Source organism: Tachysurus vachellii, chromosome 22 (assembly GCF_030014155.1).
Source record: "Tachysurus vachellii isolate PV-2020 chromosome 22, HZAU_Pvac_v1, whole genome shotgun sequence".
Classification (NCBI taxonomy): domain Eukaryota; kingdom Metazoa; phylum Chordata; class Actinopteri; order Siluriformes; family Bagridae; genus Tachysurus; species Tachysurus vachellii.
In genome coordinates, this window is record NC_083481.1 from 18,904,524 (window position 1) to 18,927,190 (window position 22,667).

Consider the following 22,667-nt stretch of genomic DNA (forward strand, 5'->3'; position numbering starts at 1 on the left):
CGCAGAGCTACATAGAACAACACAGAGCTACATAGAACACTGCAGAGCTACATAGAACAACACAGAGCTACATAGAACAACGCAGAGCTACATAGAACAACGCAGAGCTACATAGAACACCTCAGAGCTACATAGAACACCACAGAGCTACATAGAACAACGCAGAGCTACATAGAACAACGCAGAGCTACATAGAACACCTCAGAGCTACATAGAACACCACAGAGCTACATAGAACAACGCAGAGCTACATAGAACAACGCAGAGCTACATAGAACAACACAGAGCTACATAGAACACCACAGAGCTACATAGAACAACACAGAGCTACATAGAACACCTCAGAGCTACATAGAACACCACAGAACTACATAGAACAACACAGAGCTACATAGAACACCTCAGAGCTACATAGAACACCACAGAACTACATAGAACAACAAAGAGCTACAAAGAACAACACAGAGCTACATAGAACAACGCAGAGCTACATAGAACAACGCAGAGCTACATAGAACAACACAGAGCTACATAGAACAACACAGAGCTACACAGAACAACACAGAGCTACATAGAACAACACAGAGCTACATAGAACAACGCAGAGCTACATAGAACAAACACAGAGCTACATAGAACAAACACAGAGCTACATACCACAGAGCTACATAGAACACCACAGAGCTACATAGAACAACACAGAGCTACACAGAACAACACAGAGCTACATAGAACAACACAGAGCTACATAGAACAACACAGAGCTACATAGAACAACACAGCTACATAGAACAACACAGAGCTACACAGAACAACACAGAGCTACATAGAACAACACAGAGCTACATAGAACACAGAGCTACATAGAACAACACAGAGCTACATAGAACAACACAGAGCTACATACCACAGAGCTACATAGAACAACACAGAGCTACATAGAACACCTCAGAGCTACATAGAACACCACAGAGCTACATAGAACAACACAGAGCTACATAGAACAACGCAGAGCTACATAGAACAACACAGAGCTACATAGAACACTGCAGAGCTACATAGAACAACACAGAGCTACATAGAACAACGCAGAGCTACATAGAACAACGCAGAGCTACATAGAACACCTCAGAGCTACATAGAACACCACAGAGCTACATAGAACAACGCAGAGCTACATAGAACAACGCAGAGCTACATAGAACACCTCAGAGCTACATAGAACACCACAGAGCTACATAGAACAACGCAGAGCTACATAGAACAACGCAGAGCTACATAGAACAACACAGAGCTACATAGAACACCACAGAGCTACATAGAACAACACAGAGCTACATAGAACACCTCAGAGCTACATAGAACACCACAGAACTACATAGAACAACACAGAGCTACATAGAACACCTCAGAGCTACATAGAACACCACAGAACTACATAGAACAACAAAGAGCTACAAAGAACAACACAGAGCTACATAGAACAACGCAGAGCTACATAGAACAACGCAGAGCTACATAGAACAACTCAGAGCTACATAGAACAACTCAGAGCTACATAGAACAACACAGAGCTACATAGAACAACACAGAGCTACATAGAACAACACAGAGCTACACAGAACAACACAGAGCTACATAGAACAACACAGAGCTACATAGAACAACGCAGAGCTACATAGAACAAACACAGAGCTACATAGAACAAACACAGAGCTACATAGAACAAACACAGAGCTACATAGAACAACACAGAGCTACATAGAACAAACACAGAGCTACATAGAACAAACACAGAGCTACATAGAACAACACAGAGCTACATAGAACAACGCAGAGCTACATAGAACAACTCAGAGCTACATAGAACAACTCAGAGCTACATAGAACAACACAGAGCTACATAGAACAACACAGAGCTACATAGAACAACACAGAGCTACACAGAACAACACAGAGCTACATAGAACAACACAGAGCTACATAGAACAACGCAGAGCTACATAGAACAAACACAGAGCTACATAGAACAAACACAGAGCTACATAGAACAACGCAGAGCTACATAGAACAAACACAGAGCTACATAGAACAAACACAGAGCTACATAGAACAACACAGAGCTACATAGAACAACACAGAGCTACATAGAACAATGCAGAGCTACATAGAACAACACAGAGAAACATAGAACAACACAGAGCTACATAGAACAACACAGAGCTACATAGAACAACACACACACACACACGTGCACACACTCACACACACACAAACACTCACACACACACACACACACACACACACACACACACACACACACACACACACACACACACTCACACACACACAAACACTCACACACACTCACACACACACAAACACTCACACACACACACACACACACACACACACACACACACACACACACACACACACACACACACACACAGCCCAGTCGTGTCTTTTTTTTGTGTAACACTACACACATGAGTAATAGGAGTAAAGACCTATTTTTGTCTGGATTAGATAATTGTGTTATGTAAGCAACATTTCCAGCCAGACATGTTTCCTCATACCACTGACCGTCATCACCGCTCCACACACACACACACACACACACACACACACACACACACACACACACACTGCTTTTATTACTTTATTCACTTTTGTACTAGTTTACTGGTCAAATCATTTTACCCACATGCTGTGAGATGCTACAGGTGTGTGTGTGTGTCTGTCTGTCTGTGTTGTGTGTGTGTCTGTGTGTCGGTCTGTGTGTTTGTGTGTGTCTGTTTCTTCACTCATGGTGTGTGTGTGTGTGTGTGTGTGTGTGAGAGATACTGTGAACAACACAGGAGCTGAAGGTTCTACAGCAGGTGGTGAGATCTGCCCAGACCCTGAGTAGAATAGTCTTCACACCAGTGGAGAGCTTCTCCCATGTCAGAGCCATCAGGAGACAGACACACACTACAGGAGTGTTAGAACATCAAGGCTGGGCAACAGGACATGTCTTTATCTAACACCACACACTGTAAACTTTATACAGGCAACAATTTTTGTCTCTTACATTTCACCCCTTCTGTTCTTTCGTGTCCTTAACGTGTCTCTTGTTTGTGATTCAGACAGTAAACATGTCACTGTTTGGTCTGTTTACTGTACATATGACCTCTGAAATCTTTTTCTCTTCTGATGTCTTATTAGGTGACGGTCAGTCCTGTGTTCATTCCAATATTCAAATAAGACAGACAAGGGATTGTGTGTGTGTGTGTGTGTGTGATATTTGAATAGCAAATGTGTAAAAGAAATAACTGTCTTGGACGCAAACATGCAAAAGAAGTTCCAGTGAAAAGTTTGTGTGTGTGTGTGTGTGTGTGTGTGTGTGTGTGTGTGTGATTGAGAAGTTAATCCAGTCCTCAGTGGGTGTGTCCTAAACTTTAGAAATGGATGATGAATAGATGCAGTGGAGCTCGTCTCTAAGCTCACTGCTGCCCCCCTGAGGATGAGCATCGTGTGGATTACCCTGTTTGTGTGTGTGTGTGTGTGTGTGTGTGTGTGTGTGTGTGTGTGTGTGTGTGTGTGTGTAAAGTGACAAACATAGATTTTAACCGAAGCAGTAATAATTAATGAGAGCACGAGAGTCCAATCTCTCTCTCAATTCAATTTCAATTCCAACAAGCTTTCTCTCTCTCTCTCTCTCTCTCTCTCTCTCTCTCTCTCTCTCTCTCTCTCTCTCCCTTGCCCTCCAGGAAATTCAGCCTAAAAATAGCAAGGAAACCCCACACAAATTCCTCACGAGTAAAAATATCACTGCTGTGCACACCTGGAATAACACACACACACACACACACACACACACACACACACACACAGTGTGTCAGATATATCATGGAAAATCTATTTTATTGTATTAAAGTACTAAATGATTTCCTCCATAAGTGAATATGAGTACTTAGAGGTCAGTGTAATATTTTTGAATAGAAAATCCCTAATTTGCAAAAATCCCCCAAAAAATGAACTTCAATATTCTTTCTCAACAAAATCACCCGTCCTACACATACCAAGAACAGGCCATAATTTAAAGGCAGAAACTCTGGATTATTCACAAGTGGCTGAAGAGGAAAAGTTATGTCTTTCCTTCCTTCTAGCCTTTGACTGAGACACCAGGCCTTGAGAATATTACATAGTGAGGGATTATTACACTGAGTTGTGTTTAACTTTGAGTTACAAACCAGCAAGCAGGCTTGGACAGGTTTGGGTCTGGAGACATGGAAGAGTGAATGTGGCTCACTTTCTGTGTCCAGGCTGAAAGCTCGGAAGGTGACGGAGGACAGGAGGATGTGGTCAGTGGCAGGTTTGATGGGATCTGGGGAAACCTGACGAAACCTGAGCGTGGGCCTTGCTGTTGTTGGTTCCAGAGACTTACAGTAGGACAGCGAATAGTTTAACTTCTCCAAGGAAAGATAACAGTCATACACAACAACGACATCTCAAAGTCTTTTAGACTCTATCGATGATTACATTAACATGAAGAAATTAACTCTGGTTCACAGGGTTACAGACTTATGATGCCATCAACCTTCCATTGCCAGAAAGTTTCAGGAAGATGAAGGTCTTCACTCGTTGTTTTGTCAGTGACTCAGCTGTTCGGACATCTGGGGTAAGTTCATCCACATGAGGGCAGAATTTCATCAACAGACAACTGATTAAAACTACAGGAAACACAAAACACAGCAGTTTGCTGGACAGCAGATGTTTTCTTCAGTCCAGCACTGCCAAGCTGCCACTGTTGGGCCCCTGAGCAAGGCCCCTAACCCACACTGCTCCAAGAATGCTGTATCACAGGTGACCCTGTGCTCTGACCCCCAAACTCCAAAGTCAGGATATGCGAAGAAAGAATTTCACTGTTCTGTAAAGTGGAAGCGACAAAAAATATTCTATTCTCTTCTAACAGACAGGTCTCTTTGTGTAATTGTCCCCGAGGGCCACCGGATGGCAGTAATAACACGCGGTTCGGTTGAAACCAGCGACGCAGTGTGTGTAATTCTGCTTGTTGGCCACCAGGGTGTGTCTATGAGCTGTGACTGAGTGGGAGGAGAAAAAGCGTCTGTCTCTGAAACGGTGCGAAGTTTCTCGGGTTTTTCTCTTCAGTCGCTTTTCTCTCCATCAGTGTCACTCGTCTTTTAGTAAAATGCTCCATTTGCTTTATCTGGCTGTGTTGTGTGCAGGAGGGACGGAGACACGCCGTGTGAACAACATGGTAATAAACTGATCATTTTACTGTATTTACACTAATTATTACTGTAAACTTCTTCACTTACAATCACAAGGTTTTATTTATAAAAAACAAACAAAAACAAACGTACAGTTTAGCATCAGACTTATTATTATTATTGTTGTTGTTGTTGTTGTTATTATTTAGACTTTTCTTGTTATATTTGTTTTATTCAGTTTTTTCTTCCAGTCCTGTTCCAGTAAGCCAGATGTTTCTTCTCCTGGTAGTGTTTAAGGACCGCAGTGTGGAGGAGACACTTAGACAACAATAGTTTTGGGGAAATTTTGAGGATTTTAGTGAAAACTGAGAGTCCTGATAAAATGTTTTATTTCACACTTGTTGGTGATAATTGTGTCTTTGATGGTTTCCTCGTGTAGTAAACAGTGCTGCAGGTTCCGTTATTGATGAGTTGATATGAGATTCTTAAATGGTCTGTTTGTGACAGCAAATAGCAGTGATAGCAGTTAGCGAGCCACTTGGTGTTGCTGATCCTAACCAACTTGTTGATCTGTTTCTTTTACTAAATGTTGGTGTCCTGTTTTACAGTGGAGGTCCACAGAGGTGGCGTCACGTGACCTCCTCGCTGTCTCCCCCACAGGACTGCTCAGTGCCAGCTCAGTGCTAACACATAGTAACAGTGTACCTCAAGAGTCAGTGGTCACACCCCAGGACAGTCAGCGAAGGAGATTGGCCCGTGGCTCTAAAGACGGGAGATCGAAGCCGAGAACGGAGCATCATGAGCACCGTCACCCTCGGCCCTTTGACCCAGACAGTTATTTCACCACGCCGAGGGTATTTAATGGCTCTCTGTTGGTGCACAACCCGCTGTACCCGGTGACCGGTGAGTCGTACGGAGCGTACGCTGTGATGCTGTTAGCGCTGGTGGTGTTTGCAGTGGGTGTGGTCGCCAACCTGGCCGTCACCTGCGCTGTGTGGCACAACCACTATCTGCAGAACGCTCACAACTGTGTCCTGGCCAGTCTGGCACTCTGGGACCTTGGTGTGATCTTCTTCTGCCTTCCGGTCGTCATCTTCCACGAGCTCACCAAGAGAAGACTAATGGGAGACTTGTCCTGCCGCCTTGTACCGTATATAGAGGTCCGGTTTATCCTTCTATTAACATCGGTACAGTCAATGAGTCAGATTAATGAATGGATAAGTCAGTCAGGAAGTCAGTTAAAATGTTAATGAGTTTTACTGAAGTGCATGGATTGTAATGAATCCTCATGTGTTGTATTGAGACAGAACCATAAGCTCGAAGCTTCAGTGTGAAGCAGCTGTTCAGTGAGAATTCAGACTAAACCCAGTTAAGTCTGAGAAACTCAAACGAACCCCTCATTTCAATTCACATGCAAATCCACTTCCTGCTTAATTAGTCTGAGAGAAAGAGTGTGTGTGTGTATCACTGAGGTCAGGAGTGTGTTCAATGGAGCGGTAGGTCAGTGGGTCTGAAGCAGAAGTGTGTGTTTATTTTGGAGGTTTTGTTCAGCACAGTGTGAAAATGTGATGTGCTTTTAAACACTTTACACTCGATCACTCGCTCATTTGCTCCACATCACAGGAAACAAAACAGAAAAGGTTTACAAACTGTTTACAGGTTTTATAACTATAATATAGAGAAGTGAGTCATCTCAGTGTTTGTAAATGTAGACACAGTGGGACGAGGCTATGTCAAACACATAGTGTGCAGGCCTCGTTTAGGTTTTTCAATTTACTGTACAGATTAACCTGTGTGTGTGTGTGTGTATGTGTATGTATGTGTATGTATGTGTGTGTCTCAGGTGACATCTATGGGAGTAAGCACCTTCAGTCTCTGTGCTCTGAGTGTTGATCGCTTCCAGACATTAACAAGCTCCTCCCCCTCTTCCTCCAAGACCCCCGAGTCTTTCAGCTCCATCGTGTCAAAGCTATCAGTGATCTGGGTGGGCTCTCTGCTCCTCGCCGTCCCCGAGCTCATGATCTGGCATTTGGAGACAGAGCTGTCTCGTGTCTCGCACCTCCCTGTTGACTCGTGTGTTCGTCTGCCACCTTCATCTCCACATTTCTCAGAATCTGTCTATTCCCTCGTCGTGACATACCACGAGTCGCGAATGTGGTGGATCTTCGGTTGTTTTTTCTGTCTGCCTTTGCTCTTCTCGTTCTCGTGCCATCTTCTGACGAGCCAGATTTCTGACGGTAATGTCACCTCCCCGTCCTGTCCTGCATCCTCGTCTTCCACCTTGTCCAAGAAGCTTGTCACCATGCTAGCGATCTTTTATGGAGTGTTCTGCCTCCCTGAACATGCCTGGAACATCAGCCTTACCTATGCCGGGGTGCAGGTGAACGGCGGAATTCTGGCACTGCTGGCTCTGATTGGTCAGTTCCTGATGTTCGTCAGGGCCTCGGCCACGCCCGTTTTGATCCTCAGCTTGTGCCGATCGTTGGGGCAGAGCTTTGTGGACTGCTGCTGTTGCTGCTGTGAAGAATGTCTGCCCAACAAACCTTCATCACCATCACTGGCATCATCATCTGTGTCGTCGTCATCATTGTCACCAGTTTTGGAGAAAGAGAAAAAGTCGCAGGTCGACTTTGAGAAGAAAGTGAAAGAGAATTTAGCGGAGATGGCTATAGAAACTCCATGCTGAGACATCTCCGTCCTGATCTCAGCACCAGAACAAATACAACAGATCAGATGGACTTCATTCACACTCATATATCCCGACTTCTACTGACTCCACCCACTTAATCAGTGGAGTAGTGAACTGGACCGTGTAAACAGGGACACACTGCCGAATGGAGCCACAGCTACAGTTTTTTATTCTAATGACCGTAACACTAATGAGCTGTTAAATACTTATTCTTATGTGCTATTATCTTTCTTTGTTCCTTTAGCTGTATGCAACTAAATACAAACTTATTTTGTGATTTTAGTTTTGAGGAATAAAAACATGCTGGACATTTTGTTCAAATCCAAATGATTGATCATTATTTTCTTCTGAAATCAAGATGCTGCCAAGTAACATTTGAAAAATTGCTCTGAGGGTTTCCATAATCTTTAAGGGTACTTTGCCTTTTGAAAGTGTTCTGTCCTGTTGTGGAAGCCTGGTGAAGGACAACTGATGATCACAAAAGGGCTCAAAGAGTTAGACTTGTTCAAAGAGTGTGTAATGTGAGTAAAGTAGTTAAAGTTAAATAGAACACGAAGCTTTGAGCTTGAGTGAGAACACACTGATGAATACTGATAAACACTGATAAACACTGACACTGATAAACACTGACACTGATAAACACTGATAAACACTGGTAATCACTGACACTGATAAACAATGACACTGATAAACACTGATAAACACTGACACTGATAAACAATGACACTGATAAACACTGATAAACACTGGTAATCACTGACACTGATAAACAATGACACTGATAAACACTGATACTGATAAACACTGATAAACACTGACACTGATAAACACCGATGAACTCTGACACTGATAAACACTGACACTGTTAAACACTGACACTGTTAAACACTGGCACTGATAAACACTGATAAACACTGACAGTGATAAACACTGGCACTGATAAACACTGACACTGATAAACACTGATGAACTCTGACACTGATAAACACTGACACTGTTAAACACTGACACTGTTAAACACTGACACTGATAAACACTGATGAACTCTGACAGTGATAAACATTGACACTATTAAACACTGACACTGATAAACACTGATAAACACTGACACTATTAAACACTGACACTGATAAACACTGACACTATTAAACACTGACACTGATGAACACTGATAAACACTGACACTGATAAACACTGACACTATTAAACACTGACACTGATAAACATTGATAAACACTGATAAACACTGACACTATTAAACACTGACACTGATAAACACTGATAAACACTGACACTGATAAACACTGACACTGATAAACACTGATAAACACTGACACTATTAAACACTGACTGATAAACACTGACACTGATAAACACTGACACTGATAAACACTGTGTTTTAACTGTGTTATAAACACTGATAAACAATGATGAACTCTGACACTGATAAACATTGACACTATTAAACACTGACACTGATAAACACTGACACTGATAAACACTGATAAACACTGACACTGATAAACACTGACACTGATAAACACTGATAAACACTGACACTGATAAACACTGATAAACACTGACACTGATAAACACTGATAAACACTGACACTGATAAACACTGGCACTGATAAACACTGACACTGATAAACACTGACAAACACTGACACTGATAAACACTGACAAACACTGATGAACTCTGACACTGATAAACATTGACACTATTAAACACTGACACTGATAAACACTGACACTGATAAACACTGATAAACACTGACACTGATAAACACTGACACTGACAAACACTGACACTGATAAACACTGATAAACACTGATAAACACTGACACTGATAAACACTGATAAACACTGACACTGATAAACACTGATAAACACTGACACTGATAAACACTGATAAACACTGACACTGATAAACACTGGCACTGATAAACACTGATAAACACTGACACTGATAAACACTGATAAACACTGACACTGATAAACACTGATAAACACTGACACTGATAAACACTGATAAACATTGACACTATTAAACACTGACACTGATAAACACTGACACTGATAAACACTGATAAACACTGACACTATTAAACACTGACTGATAAACACTGACACTGATAAACACTGACACTGATAAACACTGATAAACACTGTGTTTTAACTGTGTTATAAACACTGATAAACACTGATGAACTCTGACACTGATAAACATTGACACTATTAAACACTGACACTGATAAACACTGACACTGATAAACACTGATAAACACTGACACTGATAAACACTGACACTGATAAACACTGACAAACACTGACACTGATAAACACTGATAAACACTGATAAACACTGACACTGATAAACACTGATAAACACTGACACTGATAAACACTGATAAACACTGACACTGATAAACACTGGCACTGATAAACACTGACACTGATAAACACTGACACTGATAAACACTGACACTGATAAACACTGATAAACACTGACAAACACTGATGAACTCTGACACTGATAAACATTGACACTATTAAACACTGACACTGATAAACACTGATAAACACTGACACTGATAAACACTGACAAACACTGACACTGATAAACACTGATAAACACTGATAAACACTGACACTGATAAACACTGATAAACACTGACACTGATAAACACTGGCACTGATAAACACTGATAAACACTGACACTGATAAACACTGATAAACACTGACACTGATAAACACTGATAAACACTGACACTGATAAACACTGATAAACACTGACACTGATAAACACTGATAAACACTGACACTGATAAACACTGACACTGATAAACACTGATAAACACTGACACTGATAAACACTGATAAACACTGATAAACACTGATAAACACTGACACTGATAAACACTGATAAACACTGACACTGATAAACACTGATAAACACTGACACTGATAAACACTGACACTGATAAACACTGATAAACACTGACACTGATAAACACTGATAAACACTGATAAACACTGGTAAACACTGACACTGATAAACTCTGATAAACACTGACACTGATAAACTCTGATAAACACTGACACTGATAAACACTGACACTGATAAACACTGATAAACACTGATAAACACTGATAAACACTGACACTGATAAACTCTGATAAACACTGACACTGATAAACTCTGATAAACACTGACACTGATAAACACTGACACTGATAAACACTGATAAACACTGGCACTGATAAACACTGATAAACACTGGCACTGATAAACACTGATAAACGCACTGATAAACACTGGCACTGATAAACACCGATAAACACTGGCACTGATAAACACTGGCACTGATAAACACTGATAAACACTGGCACTGATAAACGCACTGATAAACACTGGCACTGATAAACACCGGTAAACACTGGCACTGATAAACACTGATAAACACTTGCACTGATAAACACTGGCACTGATAAACACCGATAAACACTGGCACTGATAAACACTGATAAACACTGATAAACACTGGCACCAATAAACACTGGCACTGATAAACACCGATAAACACTGACACTGATAAACACTGATAAACACTGACACTGATAAACACTGGCACTGATAAACACTGACACTGATAAACACTGACACTGATAAACACTGACAAACACTGACACTGATAAACACTGATAAACACTGACAAACACTGATGAACTCTGACACTGATAAACATTGACACTATTAAACACTGACACTGATAAACACTGACACTGATAAACACTGATAAACACTGACACTGATAAACACTGACAAACACTGACACTGATAAACACTGATAAACACTGATAAACACTGATAAACACTGACACTGATAAACACTGATAAACACTGACACTGATAAACACTGGCACTGATAAACACTGATAAACACTGACACTGATAAACACTGATAAACACTGACACTGATAAACACTGATAAACACTGACACTGATAAACACTGATAAACACTGACACTGATAAACACTGATAAACACTGACACTGATAAACACTGATAAACACTGACACTGATAAACACTGACACTGATAAACACTGATAAACACTGACACTGATAAACACTGACACTGATAAACACTGATAAACACTGATAAACACTGACACTGATAAACACTGATAAACACTGATAAACACTGACACTGATAAACACTGGTAAACACTGACACTGATAAACTCTGATAAACACTGACACTGATAAACTCTGATAAACACTGACACTGATAAACACTGACACTGATAAACACTGATAAACACTGATAAACACTGATAAACACTGATAAACACTGACACTGATAAACTCTGATAAACACTGACACTGATAAACTCTGATAAACACTGACACTGATAAACACTGACACTGATAAACACTGATAAACACTGGTAAACACTGACACTGATAAACACTGGTAAACACTGGCACTGATAAACACTGATAAACACTGGCACTGATAAACACTGATAAACGCACTGATAAACACTGGCACTGATAAACACCTATAAACACTGGCACTGATAAACACTGGTAAACACTGGCACTGATAAACACTGGTAAACACTGGCACTGATAAACACTGATAAACACTGGCACTGATAAACGCACTGATAAACACTGGCACTGATAAACACCGGTAAACACTGGCACTGATAAACACTGATAAACACTTGCACTGATAAACACTGGCACTGATAAACACCGATAAACACTGGCACTGATAAACACTGATAAACACTGATAAACACTGGCACCAATAAACACTGGCACTGATAAACACCGATAAACACTGACACTGATAAACACTGATAAACACTGACACTGATAAACACTGATACTGATAAACACTGACACTGATAAACACTGATACTGATAAACACTGATAAACACTGACACTGATAAACACTGATACTGATAAACACTGACACTGATAAACACTGATACTGATAAACACTGATAAACACTGACACTGATAAACACCGATAAACACTGACACTGATAAACACTGATACTGATAAACACCGATAAACACTGACACTGATAAACACTGATACTGATAAACACTAATACTGATAAACACTGATAAACACTGACACTGATAAACACTGACACTGACAAATCTGTACATGTGCATGTGTGTGTGTGTGTGTGTGTGTGTGTGTGTGTGTGTGTGTGTGTTGTAAATCTTGAAGTTTGTATTGTATTTTTTTAACTGAATAAAAAACTAATGTTCTTCTGGTTTTTAGGCTGGACACAGAGAAAATATTCATAAACTCTGTTTGAGCTTCACAGAGTACAGAAATATCATTCAGAACATTAACTTTCTCACAGACCCAAAACTCCCACTCATCACACACACACACACACACACACACACACACACACACACACACACACAGAGAGAAAGAGTAAATTTGTAAGAACCGTATTGTTCCATAAGCCCCCTCAAAGCTCCTCTGTGTTACTCAGCAACCGACACACACGCACCACCCTTCGTCTTTCACAGCGTGGTTGCTAAGTAACCATTACACATCGTCGCGGCCTCCGGACACGGCCTTTAGTGCTTTACTGAGAGCAAGAGTTCTTTATGATTATTTATAAAATATGTGTTTATGGAACAAAGTGTCATCTTTTATGCTTTGTGGATTTTTGTGAAAGTTTCTAACATGTTATAGAACATTCTCCTAGGATTCTCTGCCTCAGGAGTTTGATCTGAATGTAGTTATGTTTCTAAAACACCATTATGTTGTTCAGTATGTTGAGCACCACATTTTCTAGGAGCGGTTTCTGTTTGTAATTTGGGGTTCTGGATGTTAAAGTTCCTAAAACCTCCTAAAGGTTTCTACACTGAGGTTCTGGAGATTTTTGTCTGGAGACATTTCTGTTACACTGTGCTGCATAAAAACACCTACACAAAAGCAGATTCTCACTCAGACTGGAATCTACAGCCCTGTACACCAACTCTCTCTCTCTCTCACACACACACACACCACAAATGAAAGGATAATGCATGAATTTATTATTGTAGAATTAAAATCAGAAGTCAAAACAAATAAGTGATGCAGCTAAAGGGTGTGTGTGTGTGTGTGTGTGTGTGTGTGTGTGTGTGTGTGTGTGTGTGTGTGTGTGTGTGTGTTAGCCTCCCTTTGTGTGAACTGACAGTTGTCTCCTCTAGAAACATGAGGGAAATGCTCACTGTGTGCTTTTCATATTTCCATAATTGTGGTGTGGATTGTTTTGGTATGAATCAATGTCAATTCAGTGTCCAGATCCCTACATGATCAGATCCGGAACGAGAAACCACAGATCAAAACATACACACACACACACACATACACTCATACACACACACACACACTCACTCTCATTCATACACACACAATCATACACTCACATACATAAAAACACACAGACACACACACATACACAGTGTCACTGCTCAATAGGGTCAAAGATCATGGGAAAATTGTTCTGAGCTGGGCTGAAGTTAGATTCTGACTCTTTGTAAGGATCACTGGTCTGGTATCTGTGTGTGTGTGTGTGTGTGTGTGTGTGTGTGTGAGTGTGTATGTGAGTGTGTGTGTTTGTGTGTGTGAGAGTGTGTGAGTGCTTGTATGTGTGTGTATTTGTATGTGTGTGGGGGGAGTTGTGTGTGTGTGTGTAAGTGTTTGTATGTGTGTGTGTTTGCATGTGTGGGGGGGTTGTGTATGTGTGTGTGTGTTTGCATGTATGTGTGTGTTTGTATGTGTGTGTTAGAGACTTGAGAACATTCACTCCTCCATGTACTGCTGGTTCTACATAGTACCGTCTGCACTGTGCCTCTATCACACTAAGTCAGTTCAAAATATATTTTTCTTTAGTTAGCTCTTAGGTGTAGTAGTAAAACAGTGTAGACTCTCACACACACACACACACACACACACACACACTGGGTTTAATTCACACAGAACCTTTTATGTGTGTGTGAGTGTGTGTGTGCGTGTATGTGTGATTGTGTGTGTGTGAGAGAGAGAGAGAGAGAGAGACAGAGAGAGACAGAGAGAGAGACAGTTTCAATTACAATACATTTCAGTACTTTGCTGGCCTCTGGTGGTGAAATAGAAATCTGGCAAAAACAAAAAGTAAAAAGAAAACTTTTACTCACCTGTGAATATACATGAACATGCAAATATGGAAACTCCCCCTGCATCATATCAGGGGATATTGTTGTCGCTGCTCTTGTTGTCGCTGCTCTTGTTGTCGCTGCTCTTGTTGTCGCTGCTCTTGTTGTCGCTGCTCTTGTTGTCGCTGCTCTTGTTGTCGCTGCTCTTGTTGTCGCTGCTCTTGTTGTAGCTGCTCTACACACAGCAGTAAGCTCACATCAGGTTTATTGTGGTTTATAGATAAATGGCTGTGATGTCACATGATCAGGTTTATGATTGGCTGATGACTTTCATAGATATATACACTAGATGTCGCCTTGGTTACGGCAGTACATTGGAGCGAATGCGTCAACTGAGCCGCCATCTTGGTACAGGGGACCCCCTCCTCTTAATGCATCAGCGTCAATGTAGGCAAAGAAATAAAATCACTATAAATCGTCATGAATGCGATTTTATAGTTTTTTTTTTGGTTCGTTCCAACAGTCAGACATGTATTTATTATTAAGTCCAGAGAAAATTGAAGGTTTTGATATTATGATAATCTACTTTTTCACAATATAATACATAGTGCTAGTAGGTGTAAGTTTATTACTTACATTCTTCCACTTGAGTAAACTTCATATGAACAATCACTACTTACCTTATAGCCTACTGCATGTAACACTGCTACAATGGTGTGACTATACATGTTCATTTATACATTTAAATTGTGTTGGTTTATTAAATATGATACACAAAGTAATTTGCAGGTGGAAGCAAATCACAAATTTGAGAGGAACATAATGTGAAAGTTAGATAGTTGAGGTGCCAAAAACTGTTCAATCTTTTATTTATTCTTTTCCTGCAATATTTTTGCAACATTAAATAAGTAAAGTCACATAAACCAAAAAAAGTTTGACATTGAGGCTGAACTTGTGTGTTACACTGCCAACCTAACTGGTGACATCCTACCACGACTGTCAGATGAGTTAACCATTTAAAACTAAGTGTTTAGTTTCCCTGCAACAACAACACGACCTTACACAGTTTCTTCCTGACACTTTTACTCTGCAGTTGCAGAGTATGACCCTTTATGACATGAAAGTTACAGACTACCAGTGACATTAAGCTAAAGTGATGGTTGTCTATGACATCTTGAGTCTCAACAACGTGATCACGAAGACCAAATAAGTCATATTATACTTTTTTAATTAACATAAGATAAAAAAATCCAAACCCTTTTCAGACATAATGTCATTAAATCTGTCTTTAAGTGACGTAACTGTATAAAAGATCATTCTGCTTGTGTTAAGTTCAGGACAATCTAATAAAATATGTTTGACAGATAAGGGAATCTTACAGAACATAAAGTTGGGTCTTTTCACCTTTAAGCAAAAAAGCATGGGTCAATTTTTAATGTCCTTATTAAGAGCTTCAGAATCTACAAACATTGTCTGTTTTCCTAACTGTCACAAACTAATGAGTAACTAACATGGATTAGCTGCGGTCGTTAACCAAGGACTAAAACAAACCAAACGGAACAAGAAATATAATTTCCTAACATTTAATAACATAAAACACATTCTCACTTGTGAAATGTAATCACTTACTATCTCTTTTTTAGATTTCGTTCCTTTGAACAACCAAACCAAGTCTGGCATCGTCCATGCATTTAAAGTACAAGAGCCCTGTACAAAGATGGCGGCGGTTTTGACGCATTTTTAGGACCCCAAGGAGACATCTAGTATAGATATCTATGATGAGTTTTATAAGCTTAAATTAATCTCCACCCATATTGACCAAGAAAACGGCATAAAAACTTAAGACTAGTTACAAAATAAAATTTGTTAATAAAATGTTTGCATTAGAAAAGTGGAGGGATCAGAAGAGACACAACACACACTTCTCTAAATCATGGAGTGTTTTTTATTTGTCAGTTTTAATCACAGAAATCACAACATATTTTTCTTTCCTCTCAAAGTCCAGTCAGAAGCAGGGTTTTGGGTTTTGTTGTTATTTACAACATCAAGTTAAAAATCAGGAGAGGTTTTAAACTCAACCATGTGTCTGAAAAAGTCTGAGCTGTACACATGTGGAACTGCAGATTTAACACTGATGATGATCACAACAGGAAAAAAATAAATAATAATAAAACAGGATAAATGTTTATTACATATCTGACATTCTGAGACCAAGAGCGCCAAATGACTGATTTAAGGTGGACTGGAGTTTAAACCTGACGTAAAATCAGTGCAAATCAGGGGCACTTTAATATCTGATAGAGGAACAGTTTCTTTATTTCCTTTTCAGAAAATAAACTACTACAAGTCTGGACTCACAGGTCAGAAAGCCAAATGATTTAAGGTGGACTGGATCTTCAAGTCCTCAGAACCTAATTATTCCACCTTAAGTGAAGAACAAAGTTAGCTAGCTGACCATAGAAACCGGCTGCTTTTAATCAATTTCATTTCTAGATTAAAACTCAAATGATCACACATGAGGTTAAAAAACTCAGACTCAGAGATGTCACTATAACGTTCATATCCATACTGACCACAAAACTGTGTGGTGTGTGTGAAGGTGTAATAGGTGTTCAGAAAATAAAACACACACACACACACACACACACAGAGCCACCAAAACACACAATACACCCGCGAGAAAAAAGCTGACACAAAACAAAACAAAAGCACATCGTGGCCAATACACAACCATTTAAAAACTTTAAGCATGCTGCAATTTATACACACAATGCTAATCTGGCGGCTAGAAGCACTGTGGATATTTTTGTGATGCTTCCTTAACACACACACACACACACACACACACACACACACACACGCACACACACACACACAACAAAGGCAAACATGAGACACTTCTCTCTGGTCTCAGACTCAGTAGTTATGGAGGTGTTTCTGTGAGTTTCATTATCAGGTTTAAAACCTTGCAGAGTTTTATCAGAGTTCATGGAATAAAATGTTCGACACTTAATAACATACTGAAGTGTCCTTAATGTAGAGAGCATGAATTATCCTTTAACCATTTACTGACCTATGAAAAGACTGAGACACACACACACACAGACACACACACAGACACACACACAGACACACACACAGACACACACACAGACACACACACAGACACACACACAGACACACACACAGACACACACACACACTTCATCTTGTGACTGAAATCCATCTGGTCTGAATTTTGTTATTATAAAAAATGCATAAAAGTTTAAAAACAAACAAACATAAAACTGTAAACAGTGCAAATCATATTTATAACAATTTTAAACAGGAATGAAAGTTGTTTTAGAGAGTTAGGGGAGGGGCATAACCCAAAGGGGGTGGGACTTGGCATACGGGTGGTCACATGATACTGTTTCTTATTCAGAAGCTCCACCTCTCAGCTCCGTCTGGTTCTGGAGTGCTGAATCAGCCACTGTAGTGTGATATCTAACACACACACACACACACACACACACACACACACACACACACACACACACACACATTAAATATAAAGTGATTAAACATTAAATGGAAGTAGATTCAATTTACAGCATTTAGCAGACTACTTATCCAGAGCGATGTACATTATCTCATTTTTTATACAACTGAGCAATTGAGGGTTAAGGGCCTTGCTCAGGGGCCCAACAGCGGCAGCTTGGTGGACTGGGATCAAACTCACAACTATTCCATTGGTAGCCCAACACCTTAAACACTAGGCTACCACATGCCCCTCATTAAATATAGTGTGTGTGTGTGTGTGTGTGTGTGTGCGTGTATGTGTGTCTTACCGATGTTGTCCTTCTCCTTACATGAAATGGAGTAGCAGCAGATCTCCCGGTCCTGAATGGCAGACAGGTTCCTAACGAAGGGGCGGAGTCTCAATTAGTGATGATTCTCATTATGATTTAGCTCATTATCAGTCAGTTAATGAATCACACTCACATCCTCTCGATCAGCTCCTTCTCATCCAACGCCCCATGCAGATCCCTCTTATTGCCCAACACAAGAACCTGCAGTGCGCACACACACACACACACACACACACACACACTAATAAACTATCAAGAACTCAGATGAAGTGTTGAAGGCTAACTGAATGAAGTCATTGTGCCTGTTGTCACACCTGTGTGTTCTCCTTCACTGTGTAATAGATTGTGTAGTTGTTGGTCAGTAGTGTGTGACAGTGTTGTAACACTCAGGACTGTTAATTAGATGGACCACAGTGAACTGAGGTGTGGAACATAAGAACCTGCTGTGCTGAGTAATAAGCATGTAAGTGGTGGTGTGGGCAGGGCATGGGGAGTGTGTGTGTGTGTGTGTGTGTGTGTGTGTGTGTGTGTGTGTGTTGTTTTGTTCTGTGTGATTATTACTCTATAATAAAGATATATTAATAGACTCACAGGAATACCCTGCAGCTGCGGCTTGTCTAACAGGTTGTGCAGCTCGTTTTTAGATGCCTCAATTTTCTCCGGATCTGCAGCATCCACCATGTACCTGAATCACACACACACACACACACACACACACACACACACACACACACACACACACACACACACACACACACACACACACACACACACACACACACACACACACACAGGAGTTTGCAAAAAAAGATCAAATATACTGTATGGGGTGTGTGTGTGTGTGTGTGTTGTGATAAAGTCGCCAAATAATGTCTTACAGTAATGTGTGTTATGGTAATGTGTGTGTGGCATCTACTCACACGATGGCACTGACCCCCCTGCAGTATCTCTCCCACATACTGCGGAACCTCGGCTGCCCTCCAATATCCCACAGCTACACACACACACACACACACACACACACACACACAGTAGTGGTATAAGAGGTGTGGTCAGTGCGAGAGCAGCATGTGAAGTTGTGTGTCCGTGATGCTGTAAGGATCTCCATAAACATGTAATGTCAACAGATATAGTGTGTGTGTGAAAATTAAAGTTTAGAGTCCATTAGAAGAGCTTTGGGAAGTTTTTCTCACACATCTGTTTCATCTGTACATCAGAACTGTGGCTTTTAGGATTAAACACAAATTAAAAACTTTAATCAGTGAAAGAATATCAGAGAACTCAGACTCTCACCTTAATGGTGACGTTTCCTTTAGTGATCTTACGCATGTTGAAACCAACAGTGGGGATCATGTCCTCGCTGAATTGTCCTGACTACACACACACACACACACACACACAGAGAACTGTTAGCTAACATAACACAACACAGTTTCACACTTTAGTTCAAATGTTGGAAGATTTGAAACCCAGTAGGGAGTAAAATGTAGTCCAAGGCTCAGTGTGTGTGTGTGTGTGTGTGTGTGTGTGTCTATATGTTTATGTGTGTGTCTATAAAATTCTTATGGTGCCTTATATTACAGTGAACAAAATTAAAGATGGCCAACACACAGATCTGTCAAGAGGCGTGTCTATGTTAACCCTATGTAATTAAGCCCCTCCCATATGCAAATTTTTGCTTAATTAATTGTTTTTGATAAACTATAAAACTTGTTCTCATCTGCATGAACAACCAGCGTGCTCTAGCTCTAGGCCACACCCCCTAACTGGGTGTGATGCTGGTTTGGAGTGAACCCCACACTGTGTGATGAACCCCACACTGTGTGATGAACCCCACACTGTGTGATGAACCCCACACTGTGTGATGAACCCCACACTGTGTGATGAACCCCACACTTCCGGATGTTCCACATCAGCTGGATTTCTTTACACTGACATTCACGGTATTTGTTTGAACAAAGAACATTTCATCTCATTTATACATCTGAGCAATGGAGGGTTGGTGTTTCTGGGATTCACCCCTGAACTCCCAGTCCAGCAGTTACACCGCTCTGACCGCCGCTCAGCTACACGGCTCACGTTACAACAACAGATTTCTCTCAGTGTCTCAATCAAGGGTCTTAGATGAGGACCTGAGGGAGCAGTGCTGAGGACTGGTGTGTGGTCACATGATGAGGTGCATGATGTCGACTCACCTCCAGTTATTAAAAGTTATTAAAATATTAATAAGGAAATTTGAATAAAATAGCAAGAACTCAACTCAAATAATAAAACATACTCAGTTAATAAAATACATAATTATTTTAGAGCAGACACACACACACACACACACAGATACACACACAGAGACAGACACATACAGACACACACACATACAGACAGACAGACAGACAGACAGACAGACACACACACACACACACACACACACACAGTGTTAAACACATATACAAACAGTTATATACAGACACATACTCACTCATCATCATCATCACCATCATCATAGCAGGTTCAGTAGAGTTAAAGTCACTCTGATGTTGATAATGACGATGACGATGATGATGATCAGACTCCTAATGATAACACACACAGACACACATACACAAATACACACACAGAGACAGACACATACACAGACACACATACACACACATTCACACACAGACACATATACACACAGAGACAGACACACACACAGACACACATACACACACAGAGACAGACACACACACAGACACACATACACACACAGACACACACACAGACACACATACACACACAGACACACACACAGATACACACACACTGAGACAGACACACACAGACACACACACAGATACACACACAGATACACACACAGAGACAGACACATACAGACACACACACATACAGACAGACAGACAGACAGACAGACACACACACACACACACACACACACACACATTACCGCGATCACGTTGACGAATGTGGTCTTCCCGGAGTACTGCAGGCCCACCAGCGTCAGCTCCATCTCCTCCTTCCAGAACAGAGCTTTAAACCAGTCCAGGAGTTTGTTAAATAACGCGATCATCCTGGATCTGGACCTGGACCTAGATGAAGAAGATGATGATGAAGGCGGTGTGTGTGTGTGTGTGTGTGTGTATGTGTGTGTGTATCGATCAGCTGACTCCGGCCCGGAGGATGGAGGAAAGAGGAAAGGTGAAGGGAAGATGGAGGGATGAAACCTTCCGGATGTAACGGAGGGAAAAACAAGAAGAAGAAGAAGAAGAAGAAGAAGATTGACAGACAGCTCGGGTTCGGTCCACAGCGGGTGGGTTCCGAATCAACCGCTTTCTCTCTCTCGGTATCTTTGCCCTTGCTTGGGTGGGGTTTCGGACACACAGCTGATCCTAAACAATGCGGGTTATATGGAGAGGAGAAGGACAGAAGAAGAGCAGCACATCTACACCACCAGAAAACTGCGCCCCCTTTCGCACAACAGACGAAGTGTCTCCTTTTCCCACCCGTATTCTAAACCCAGAATTATTATAATTCTCGCACATTCTCCATTTTGTCAACTTTACTTATGATTAGTGACTAATGACTAATGATTAGTTTTGTGTTAATAGCGAATAAGATGTGAAACTCTCTCTCTCTCTCTCTCTCTCTCTCTCTCTCTCTCTCTATATATATATATATATGTGAATGTGTGTGTGTGTAAATATGTGTGTGTATATGTGTGTGTGTGTGTGTATATATGTGTGTG

General features: G+C 40.8%; 2 protein-coding genes across 3 annotated transcripts; one reads left to right on the top strand and one right to left on the bottom strand.

Annotated features, from left to right (window-relative positions):
• Nucleotides 1-4,403: 4,403 nt before the first annotated feature.
• On the top strand, nucleotides 4,404-8,223 carry gpr37l1a (G protein-coupled receptor 37 like 1a). 2 transcript variants are annotated; one of them, XM_060858705.1, is made up of 5 exons: nucleotides 4,404-4,663; nucleotides 4,987-5,124; nucleotides 5,232-5,263; nucleotides 5,825-6,376; nucleotides 7,060-8,223. In XM_060858705.1, exons 3-5 carry the CDS (start codon nucleotides 5,261-5,263, stop codon nucleotides 7,900-7,902), a joined length of 1,398 nt encoding a protein of 465 aa, XP_060714688.1. In that variant the 5' UTR covers nucleotides 4,404-4,663; nucleotides 4,987-5,124; nucleotides 5,232-5,260; the 3' UTR covers nucleotides 7,903-8,223. The 2 variants fall into 2 exon arrangements, with proteins under 2 accessions (XP_060714688.1, XP_060714686.1); XM_060858703.1 differs by lacking the exons at nucleotides 4,404-4,663; nucleotides 4,987-5,124 and having other exon boundaries at nucleotides 5,135-5,263.
• An 8,773-nt stretch (nucleotides 8,224-16,996) lies between these two features.
• arl8a (ADP-ribosylation factor-like 8A) lies at nucleotides 16,997-22,414 on the bottom strand. The gene is made up of 7 exons (XM_060858459.1): nucleotides 21,870-22,414; nucleotides 20,219-20,299; nucleotides 19,846-19,919; nucleotides 19,517-19,610; nucleotides 19,059-19,126; nucleotides 18,905-18,975; nucleotides 16,997-18,560 (listed from the first exon to the last, which is right to left on the bottom strand). Exons 1-7 carry the CDS (start codon nucleotides 21,990-21,992, stop codon nucleotides 18,511-18,513), a joined length of 561 nt encoding a protein of 186 aa, XP_060714442.1. The 5' UTR covers nucleotides 21,993-22,414; the 3' UTR covers nucleotides 16,997-18,510.
• Nucleotides 22,415-22,667: the final 253 nt, after the last annotated feature.